At 50.2% G+C, this 11636-nt stretch overlaps 1 protein-coding gene across 8 annotated transcripts in view; it reads left to right on the top strand.

Moving 5' to 3' along the window:
• The first annotated feature begins 2272 nt into the window (after positions 1-2272).
• Positions 2273-11636, top strand: part of CHKA (choline kinase alpha) — a 70021-nt gene continuing 60657 nt past the window's right edge. For 4 of the 8 annotated variants that reach the window (XM_058439013.1, XM_058439011.1, XM_058439012.1 and 1 more), the window contains exon 1: positions 2273-2867. In XM_058439013.1, coding sequence (XP_058294996.1) covers positions 2530-2867 — 338 coding nt within the window. In that variant the 5' untranslated portion in view covers positions 2273-2529. The remainder of the gene's footprint in view (positions 2868-11636) is intronic. The other 4 variants (XM_058439017.1, XM_058439018.1, XM_058439016.1 and 1 more) reach the window with 1 other exon arrangement.

Genomic DNA, 11636 nt, shown 5'->3' with positions numbered 1-11636 from the left:
CCCATTTTATAGCTGAGGAAACCGAGGCTCAGCCCAAAGTCGTAAGTTAATAATTGCTGAGCCAGGAGCTCACTGATTCATTCATTCAGCAAATAGGGTCTCACTCTGTCACTCAGGCTGGAGTGGAGTGGGTGCCTTGACCTCCCAGGCTCTAGTGATCCTCCTGGCTGAGCCTCCCAAGTAGTTGGACAAGTGTAAGCCACCATGCCCTGTTAATTTTTTTTTTTTTTCATTTTTACTTTTTGAGACAGAGTCTTGTTATGTTGGCCAGGCTGGTCTCAAACTCCTGGCTTAAGTGATCCTCCTGCCTTGGCCTCCCAAAGTGCTGGGATTACAGCCATAAGCCACCGTGCCTGGCCTTGAGGCAACCTCTTCCTCCCACAGGGAACTGTGATCCTATAAAAATGTCTCAGGCTTTTCCTAACAAAAGCCAGCAGATGCCAGAAAGTTATTTCAAATTATAGAGGGCCACTCGTTACTTTAGTGTCCCTTCCCCCGGCCAGATTTCTGGCATTCCTTTGAGATTACCAGACTGGTGCCAGGGGACAGTGGGACAAAGGGCTTGTCACCTGGGCAGGCCATTGGCATGGCCCCACCTCCCTGTGAGCTGGTATTTTTAGAGAAAGTCCTTGGCTCCTTTATCCAAACGGCCTCCCCAGATTGAAGCCCTTGGCTTCTCAGCTTTTCAACCATCCAGTGGCCGGCCTCCGACCCAGGGGCCTTGGTCTCTCCTACCTCCCTGCAGGTCAACTTCCAGGCCTGTCGCCACAGCAGCCTTACAAAAGTCCCCTTTCATTTTTATCCTTAAATAAGACCATTTTGCGTGGAGCAAGTTCAGCCAAGTACACACTCTAAAAGAGTTTTGCGGCCAGGCGCGGTGGCTCACGCCTGTAATCCCAGCACTTCGGGAGGCCGAGGCGGGTGGATCACGAGGTCAGGAGATCGAGACCATCCTGGCTAACATGATGAAACCCCATCTCTACTAAAAATACACACACAGAAAAAATTAGCTGGGCGTCGTGGCGGGCGTCTGTAGTCCTAACTACTCGGGAGGCTGAGGTTGCAGTGAGCCGAGATCGTGCCACTGCACTCCAGCCTGGGCTACTGAGCAAGACTCTGTCTCAAAAAAAAAAAACAATTTTTGCTTCTGGAAGACTGTGAACTCCCTACATAGAAGCATTTCCTGTGCATCAGGCACTGGATTTCCTAAGCCCCTGGCAGCCCAGGAAACCTCCTGTTTCAGCTCATGTCCCGTAAAATGGGTCCGTAATTTTTATATATATCAGCACCTCACTTCCAGGAAGGACGGGAGCAGTGAGGGGCATGGGGCAGTGTGTGGCCAACGGTAGCAGGGGCCCTTGCCCCCCTACCCCGGCAAAGGTGCGTTAGTCACGGTCACAAGGCTGCTTCCTGCGGGGGATGGGGAGGCAGGGGACAGCGTCCACAACGCCAGTAGCCCCGTGGCACGCACCTTTGGCCTGTGCTCTGGGCAGTTGCGGCGGCCCCATGGCGGGGATGATGCCCCTCCCTCGCCGGTCCCTGGGCCTCCAGCCCTGAACTTCTAGGCCCGAGCATCCTCAGTACCACGGACAGGGAAACTGAGGCTGCTGGAGGCGTGCAGAGGGCTGAGCCCCGGTACCCGGCGTGCAGCCCGGCCCAGCCTGGCCCACCGTGTGGCTTCGAGCCCGTCACCTCTTCCCTCCTTCGGGCCTCGGTTTCGTAGTAATTCTTCGGGCTCCGCGTTGGACAGGGCGAGGACGCGCCTCTGCAGCGCTGGGAAATGTTACAAAATCACAACCACTGAGCCCCAGGAGGAGGCTGCTCGCCCAAGGTCACGCGGAGAGGGCAGTAGCCTCCAGACACGTTTCCTGCCTGCCCCTGCCAGGCCCGGCCTCTGATATCACGGGGCTTTCGAGGGGTCCAAGGAAACTTTCAGCTCCCAAAGCCAACCCCGGGGTCCTCCGAGGCTCAGGAGCCTCCCTCGCTCGGCCCAGTCTGGCTCCGTCCCACCCCAGAGCCGCTCTCCCGGCGCCCCCCGCGCCTCGCTCCCCTCTCCCGCTTCCCTACGACCGGGGGCGCCCCCTCGACGCCCCGCCCCCTCCGCCCGGGCCCCGCTCCCGGAGGCCGCAGCGCTCTAGGTTGGGGGCGGCGCCGCAGCCAATGGGGAGGCGGCGTGGCGAGGGCGGCGGCGGTTATGATGCGCCGGGCCGGCGGACGGCGGCCAATCAGTGGCGAGCGCGAGGGCGGGCTGTGACGCGGCCGGCGCTCCTCGTGCGGCGGCGGCAGAGGAGCGAGTGCAGCTGCCAGCAGCACATCTCCGCGCCACAGTCGCCGCAGCCACCAAAGCCGCCGCAGCCTCCGCCGCCGCCCCGCGCGCCCGACCGCCGCGGCCCCTCGCCCCGCCGGCCTGCCAGTGAGCGAGCGGCGAGCGGCCTCCCGCTCGGCCCCCTGAGGCGGGCGCCCGGCCGGACCCTGAGCCTCGTCCTCTCGCGCTGCGGCCGCCCGCGCCTCCTCGGCCGCCTGTCGGGCATGAAAACCAAGTTCTGCACCGGGGGCGAGGCGCAGCCCTCGCCGCTCGGGCTGCTGCTGAGCTGCGGTAGCGGCAGCGCGGCCCCGGCGCCCGGCGTGGGGCAGCAGCGCGACGCCGCCAGCGACCTCGAGTCCAAGCAGCTGGGTGGCCAACAGCCGCCGCTCGCGCTGCCCCCCCCGCCGCCGCTGCCGCTGCCCCAGCCCCCGCCGCCGCAGCCGCCGGCAGACGAGCAGCCCGAGCCCCGGACGCGGCGCAGGGCCTATCTGTGGTGCAAGGAGTTCCTGCCCGGCGCCTGGCGGGGCCTCCGCGAGGACGAGTTCCACATCAGTGTCATCAGGTCGGTGGCACCGGGTCTGGGGGCCGCGGGCCAGTCAGGTGACGCGGGGCGGGGCCAGGGCGGGGTCCGGGCAGGGGGCGTGGGCCGGGGCCGGGGACCGCAGCCGGCGAAAGCCCTCCTTCTCCCAGCCCTCGGGAAATCCAAGGGTGAGGGTTCGCGGCCGCCGCAGGCCGTCCACAGGCAGGCTTTTGTAAAAACGTCGGTTTCATGAGAAAACGGGTCTATTCTAGGAGAACAATACCGTTCCATCACGAAGTGCGTGTGGTACCGACGCTTAAGATAGGTCTAGAAAGTCTCTGCGGTTTAGGGCCTTGAATGAAGGTGTTGTGGCTGGCTTTAAAAACACAAACCACTTTTTAACTTTTTTCTGCTAGTTTCTCGAGTTCGCGATTTGATGTATGTCTCTTCCCCTCTCCAAGAGTCATTGTTAGTTGAGGAGTAGCATTTTCTCATCCCCTAAGAGACTGTTGAGACATCACTATAGCAGTGTTACTAGACAAAGGTGGGAGGCGTGGCTCCTAAAATAAGAGTAAGATAGAAATATTTTTTCCTTTTTTTTTGAGACGGAGTTTGGCTCTTGGTGCCCAGGCTGGAGTGCAGTGGCGCGATCTCAGCTCACTGCAACCACGGCCTCCCCGGTTCAAGCGATTCTCCTTGCCTCAGCCTCCCGAGTAGCTGGGATTACAGACACACGCCACCACGCCCGGCTAATTTTGTATTTTTGGTAGAGACAAGGTTTCTCCATGTTGGTTAGGCTGGTCTTGAACTCCCGACCTCAGGTGATCCACCCGCTTCGACCTCCCAAAATGTTGGGATTACAGGCGTGAGCCACCGCGCTCGGCCATTTTATCCTTTTTTTGAACTTGAAAATACTTAATCTTAAATTTGAATTACAGAAGTATGCGTGTAGGTATTCAGACTTAACAGAAGGCTGACCTTCTTTCACCACTTTGCTCCCAAGACATAACCATTCAACGTAGTGTGTGCATCCCTCTATTTAGACCTTTAAGAATGTGTTCCCGGGCTGGGCGCAGTGGCTCACGCCTGTAATCCCAACACTTTGGGAGGCTGAGGTGGGCGGATCACGAGGTCAGGAGATCGAGACCATCCTGGCTAACACGGTGAAACCCCGTCTCTACTAAAAATACAAAAAATTAGCCCAGCGTGGTGGCAAGGCGCCTGTAGTCCCAGCTACTCGGGAGGCTGAGGCAGGAGAATGGCGTGAACCCGGGAGGCGGAGCTTGCAGTTAGCCGAGATCCCGCCACTGCACTCCAGCCTGGGCCACAGAGTGAGACTCCATCTCAAAAAAATATAAAAAAATAAAAAATAAAATGTGCTCCCGGCCAGGCGCGGTGGGTCACGCCTGTAATCCCAGCACTTTGGGAGACCGAGGCAGGAGGAACACTTGAGGCCAGGAGGTCGAGACCAGCCTGGCCAACATGGTGAAACCCCATATCTACTAAAAATACAAAAATTAGCTGGGCGTCGGCCGCCCCGTCTGGGAAGTGAGGAGCGCCTCTGCCCGGCCGCCCCGTCTGGGAAGTGAGGAGCGCCTCTGCCCGGCCGCGCCGTCTGGAATGTGGGGAGCGCCTCTGCCCGGCCGCCCCATCTGGGATGTGGGGAGCGCCTCTGCCCGGCCGTCCCGTCTGAGATCTACCACGGAGGCCAGACGCAGTGTGGGGGCTGGACATGGTGGCTCACGCCTGTAGTCCCAGCACTCAGGGAGGCCGAGGCGGGTTGATCACTTGAGGCTAGGAGTTCGAGACCAGCTTGGCCAACATGGCGAAACATATGAAAAATAAACAAACCAACCAACCAACCCAGCAACAGCAAAACAGGTCTACCCTGGAGTCATACTCTTAATTTTTTCTATTTTCCTCCCTTTCTGATCCTTTATTCCACTTTCTTTTTCTTCCTCTTCCGTCTCTTCCTTCTTTGTCAAAGACATAGAGGATTGAGTTATTATCATTGATCCATACAACGTCCCTCTCTCATTTGTTTTCTTTCATTCCCACCCCCCATTTCTATTCCCGGTCTTCCCATGTGCAGCCTTCCTAATATGTTTGATATGCATCTTTTTGTTTGTATGTATTTTTAGAAAATGTTTATTGTTTTGTGTGCAAAAAAGAAAAAAATTAATAAAAAAAAAAAGAAAAAAAATTAGCTGGGCATGGTGGTGCACACCTGTAGTCCCAGCTACTTGGGAGGCTGAGGCAGGAGAATCGCTTGAACCCGGGAGGCGGAGGTTGCAGTGAGCCGAGATCACGCCACTGCACTCCAGCCTGGGTGACAGAGCGAGACTGTCTCAAAAAAACAAAAACAAAGAATGTGTTCCGTCATTTTCTGCCAATTTTCTTTTAATTGGCTGACCACGTTGTGTGCAGTATCTAGAAATTTGCTGGCTGGCTGCCCCCAGTAATCCCCAAGTCCAGTTTTGGTCATTTGATTCCTTTTCCGTGCCCACTGTCTTTCACTAGAGCCACTAATGCAGCAAAATTAACTCTTTGAGCTTCACTTCCTCTTTGTGCTTCAGCCCCTCTGACTGCTTATGAGCTAAGAGTGAGAGTTAAAAGGCAGTTGGTAAGGAAGCAGAGAAAAGAAAACCGAGGCTGTTTAGATAATCCCTGAATTGCTTAATGGCACTTAAAAAAAATTCAGCTCTCTCCAAGGTTTACTTTAATCTACTTTTAGTTAGGCCTGAAAATTCTCAACTAGAAGGGCGATCATTCTAGGCCATGTACTCATCAGTCTGTGAAGTGAAAAACCTAAAGGAGAAGTGACTTGCCTGAGGTCAGTGGCTGTTTACTGCCTTCAAAGCCTGAACTGCCAGGTCTCTGGTGTCCCCCTCTCCTGCACCAGTGCTCTAGCCTGCAGCCTGTGAAAATGTTTGGACACCCTAGATCCAGCCTTAAGACATTTTCATGGCCTTCTCCAGGGAGCGTCACTCAGCAGTTAAACTTTTACATTTTGCTCAAACCAGTTATTAGGAAAGCACTGAGGATGTCTTGTTTCTTTTCTCCAGGAGTTAGCAGTCTTGGAAAACACAGCTTTCCTTTTGGATTGGATGACCTTTTTACATAATGTTGCAAGAGTACACTCTCTCAGTCCTGTGTTCTGAAAGAGAATGTAGTTATGGAATAAGTTTAATAAGGAGAAAAAAAGGTGATTTAGGACATGGGAAAGTGGGTGATGTCTAGCTTTTAAAAAAGACCAAGGGCATTTGGAGGTGGGGAGAAGGAGAGGAATTCGCCTGGTTGAAATTCAGTGATTCTCCATAGGCAGTTGCAGTTATTATGGCTCCAGCTATCAAATTTTACTGACATTTCTCAATCTGATTCTGGTTTTTGGTTTTTTTTTTGGAGACAGGGTTTCACTCTGTTGCACAGGCTGGAGTGCAGTGGTGTGATCACAGCTCACTGCAGCCTCGACTTCCCAGGCTCTGGTGATCCTCCCACCTCAGCCTCTGAAGTAGCTGGGACTACAGGCACGCACCGCCATTACTGGCTAATTTTTGTATTTTTGTAGAGATGGGGTTTCGCCATGTTGCCCAGGCTGGTCTTGAACTCCTGAGCTCAAGCAGTCCTTCCGCTTCAGCCTCCCAAAGTGCCAGGATTATAGACGTGAGCCACCACACCTGGCCCCAATCTGTTTCTGGAGCTCCATGTTTCACTGAGTGCCAGTGCATCTATCTGCGGTAGTTGATCAGACTTCACCACCTCAACTCAGTGCATTCCTATTCCAGATTTAACCCTTTGGCTCCTCCCCACCCGGGAATGTGCTTCTGCTTTCTCTCTGCGTTTGTAGCAGCAGCCTGGCCAGAGCCCCAGGATCATTTCCAACTCTGCATTCCCCCAGAAATCCCTCCTCTGCACACAGTTGTAACTCAAACCTGATGAGCTACTTTTGTATCCCCACCTTCCGTCTGGTCCCTTTGCTGTCCTTGCTTAGACACTGTAACAGAAGGTGCCTTAGGATCTTCTTGCATTTTGTGTGTTTCCTTCTAATCCATTCTATATCTTGTTGCTATGGATTTCTCAAATATTGGAAAATAAAATCCAAACTTGTTTGCATGGTCTAAACTTGAGCCCTGGCCTACCTTTTTATTTTTTATTTTTAAATTTATTTTTTGAAACGGAGTCTTGCTCTGTCACCCAGGCTGGTGCAATCTCGGCTCATTGCAACCTCTGCCTCCTGGGTTCAAGCGATTCTTGTGCCTCAGCCTCCCAAATAGCTGGGATTACAGACGTGCCACCACATCTGGCTAATTTTTGTATTTTTGATAGAGATGGGGTTTCACCATATTGGCCAGGCTGGTCTCGAACTCCTGACCTCAGGTGTTCCACCCTCCTTGGCCTCCCAAAGTGCTAGGATTACAGGCGTTAGCCACCGCACCCTGCCTGGCCTAACTTTTTAGACTGGTTCTTTTTGTTATTACTGTTTTAAAATCACTCCTTCTCCAGAACCACAGCAACTAACATTGAGCTAGTTACACTGGAGCCTGCATTTTCTGAATGAGCTTTGTGTTTTCAGATACCAGGCCTTTCTTTGCCCCTACCCTCTGCTTGGCAGCCTTTCCCTTGGTGTGTCTGCTTTTAAAATTCCTCTTTCAAGGCTTAACTCAGAGAGAACCAGACGTACTGAATTTCTTTCCCCTCTGTGTCTCCTCCTTAGCACTTTGTACATGCAGGCCTTGTTATCACAACCCTTAACACGTTTGTGTGTGTGTTTATTCATTCCATTCTCTTGTTAGATTGAATTCCTGGAGGGCATTTCATGTTCATCTTTGTATCTCCAGCACTAGGATAGTGCCTGGCACACCGGAACTGGATAAGTATAGAAATTGTCATTTTTAGCTTAAATTGGCCTCTTTGCTGTGTGATGAACGGAGGTCCTTGTCTGAGTCTCTCCAACTATGAGTGGTATAGGGAAAAATAAAAATTGTCCTAACATGAGAGTTGTTGTTAATGAGCTGACCACTTAGAAAATTTGTTCATTTCCAGACATCACAGCTTAATACTAACTTCTGTCCCTGCCTGTCAAATCAATAGTATGTTATCATTTTCTTTTTCTTTTTTTTTTTTTTTTTTTTTTAAGACAGTCTTGCTCTGTAGCCTAGGCTGGAGTGCAGTGGTGTGATCTCGGCTCACTGCAACTTCTGCCTCCCAGGTTCAAGTGATTCTCATGCCTCAGCCTCCTGAGTCTCGCCCTGTTGCCCAGGCTGGAGCATAATGGTGCGATCTCGGCTCACTGCAACCTCCGCCTCCCAGGTTCAAGCGATTCTCCTGCCTCAGCCTCCCGAGTAGCTGGGATTACAGTCGCATGCCATGTCCAGCTAATTTTTTTTTTGTATCTTTAGTAGATACAAGGTTTCACCACGTTGGCCAGGCTGGTCTTGAACTCCTGACCTCATGATCCGCCTGCTTCGGCCTCCCATAGTGCTGGGATTACAGGCATGAGCCACCACGCCTGGCTACCTGGCTACCTGGCTAATTTTTCTATTTTTTGGTAGCCACGGGGTTTTACCATGGTGCCCAGGCTGGTGTAGAACTCCTGGGCTCAGGTGATCCGTCTGCCTCCTCCCAAAGCGCTGGGATTACAGGCGTAAGCCACCGCGCCCAGCTTAGAGTTTGTTATTTTTATTGCTGATTGATAAGGTCACAGCAGTTGTGAAATGAAGTTTAAAATCTTGTGAAGGATACAAGATTTCATGAAGTTCAATGAATGAAATGTTGGAGACTAAGTTTCACACACATCTTTTGACATTACGTTCCACAGACCCACTAACAGTGAAAAGAAAACCATTGAGGAGGATGATACCTTGGGCCCTGCCAAATAGAATCGTGTCGAAAGATGGAGAGAGTCCCATGAAAAGACTGGCCAAGTCCTCAGATACTGTAAAATTATGCAGTAAAACTCACATAGGAAGTTAATTGTGTCTTATGGTGCCATCGTAATTTTTTTGGAAAAATTGTGCCCAAACTCCCTACTTTTCATTTTAAACGTTTGCTTTTCAATGTAAACATAAATATGTAGTTGTATTATAGCCTAAATTATGTTGTATATAAGAACAGAAACAATTTTCAGTTTCATTTTTCAAGATACAATTTTATTTACACTTTATTTTTACTGGAAAGTTTTGTTCCTTGGGTGGCTGGCTTGCTGGCTTTCTTTTTCTTTCTTCCGTTTTAAACTAATACACTTTATTTTTTAGAGCAGTTTGTATTTGTTTGTTTAGAAATGGAGGATTTCACTGTGTTACCCAGGCTGGTCTTGAACTCCTGGGCTCAAGTGGTCCCTCCTGCCTCAGCCACCTGAGTAGGTGGGATTACAAGTGTGTGCCACTGTGCCCAGTTTTAGAGCAGTTATAGGTTCACAGCAAAATTGAGCAGATAGTACAGAGAGTTGCCATATAACCCCCTGCCTGCACACAGGCACTGCCTTCCCCTTTCTCAACTTCCCCCACCAGAATGGTACATTTGTTACAACTGAGGAACCTACATTGACATATTATCACTCAGAGTCCATAACACACTACATCCTATTCTTGCTATTGTACATTCTGTGGTTTTTGGCCACTGTATAATGACATGTATCCACCATTGTATTGATGCTGCTTTACATGATGAGGTTACTTCAACAGGGTTGTGCCCTGATAAACCATCATAAATTGAAATGCATTTAATACATCGAATCTACTGAATAGCATATCTTAGCCTAGCCTACCTTTAATTTGCCCGAACACTCACACATTAGCTTACAGTTGGGCAAAATAATCTAACAGAAAGTCTGTTTTTATAATAAAGTGTTAAATATTTCATGTAATTTATTGATTACTGTACTGAAAATGAAAAATAAAATGGTTGTATGTTTACTCGAAGTATGGTTTCTTCCGAATACATATCACCTTTGTACCATTGTATAGTCGAAAACTCATAAGTTGAACCATGATAAGTTGGAGACCATCTGTAGTATCATACAGAATAGTTTCACTGCCCTAGAAATCCTCTACTTAATGTCTATTTATCCCTCTTTCCCTCCTAAGCCCAGCCAATCACTGATCTTTTTAGTCTCCGTAGGTTTGCCTTTTCCAGAATGTCATAGAATTGGAATCATACAGTATGTAGTCTTTTCAGTTTGGCTTTTTTCACTTGATAATATGCATTGAGTTTCCCTGTGTCTTGTCTTTTCTTCTTCTTTTTTTTTTTTTTCCTGAGACAGAGTCTCGCTCTGTCGCCGAGGCCGGAGTGCAATGGTGCGATCTTGGCTCACTGCAACCTCTGCCTCCCAGGTTCAAGCAATTCTCCTTCCTCAGCCTCCCAGGTAGCTGGAATTACAGGCATGTGCCACCCCGCCTGGCTAATTTTTTGTATTTTTAGTAGAGACAGGGTTTCACCATATTGGCCAGGCTGGTCTCGAACTCCTGACCTTGTCATCTGCCTGCCTTGGCCTGCCAAGATGTTGGAATTACAGGCGTGAGCCACTGCGCCCAGCCTCCCTGTGTCTTTTCATGGCTTGATAACTCACTTCTTTTTAATACTGAGTAGTATTCTGTCATCTGGATATACCACAGTTTATCCATTCACCTACTGAAGGACGTCTAGGGTACTTCACGGTTTTGGCAATTATGAATAAAGCTGCTCTAAACATTCATGTGTAGGTTTTCAATTCATTTGGGTAAATACTTAGGAGCATGATTGCTGGTCATATGGTAAGAGTTACATTTAGTTTTGTAAGGAACTGCCAAACTGTCTTCCAGAGTAGCTGTAACATTTTGCGTTCCTACCAGCAGTGAATGAGATTTCCTGTTATTCCATGTCCTCACTAGCATTTGGTGGTGTCAGCATTCTGGTGTTTGGTCATTCTGGTAGGCGTATAATGGTCTCTCATTTTCTTTTTCTTTCCTTTTTTTTTTTTTTTTTTGAGACGGAGTTTTGCTCTTGTTGCCCAGGCTGGAGTGCAATGGCGCGATCTCGGCTTGCTGCAACCTCCGCTTCCTGGGTTCAAGCGATTCTCCTGTCTCTGCTTCCTGAGTAATTGAGATTACAGGCACCTGCCACTACGCCTGACTAATTTTTGGTATTTTTAGGTAGAGATGGGGTTTCACCATGTTGGCCAGGCTGGTCTTGAACTCCTGACCTCAGGTGATCCACCCGCCTCGGCCTCCCAAAGTGCTGGGATTACAGGCATGAGCCACCGCACCTGGCTGTTTTTGTTTTTGTTTTTGTTTTGAGACCGTCTTGCTCTATTGCCCAGGCTGGAGTACAGTGGTGTGATCTTGGCTCACTGCAACCTCCGCCTCCTGGGTTCAAGCAATTCTCTGCCTCAGCCTCCTGAGTAGCTGGGATTACAGGCGCCTGCCACCATGCCCGGCTAATCTTATGTACTTTTAGTACAGGTGGGGTTTCACTGTGTTGGCCAGGCTGGTCTCGAACTCCTGACCCAGGTGATCCGCCCACCTCGGCCTCCCAAAGTGCTGGGATTACAGGCGTGAACCACCGCACCCGGTCAGGTATCTTATTTTAATTTGCAACTTTCTAATGACATATGATGAAAATCTTTTCAGATGCTTATTTGCGATCTGTATATCTTCTTTGATGAGATGTCAGTTTGTGTCTTTTTCTTTTTCCTTTTTATTTTTTTAAGAAACTGGGTCTTGCTACATTGCTCAGGCTTGAGTGTAGTGGATATTCACAGATGCGATCCTCCTGCCTCAGCCTCCCAAGTATCTGGGACTATAGGGGCATGCCACAGAGCCTCTTGCCCATTTT

Source organism: Hylobates moloch, unplaced genomic scaffold (assembly GCF_009828535.3).
Source record: "Hylobates moloch isolate HMO894 unplaced genomic scaffold, HMol_V3 SCAFFOLD_5, whole genome shotgun sequence".
Classification (NCBI taxonomy): domain Eukaryota; kingdom Metazoa; phylum Chordata; class Mammalia; order Primates; family Hylobatidae; genus Hylobates; species Hylobates moloch.
The sequence above is the reverse complement of the archived record's forward strand: the minus strand, read 5'-3'. Positions and strand labels throughout refer to the sequence as shown.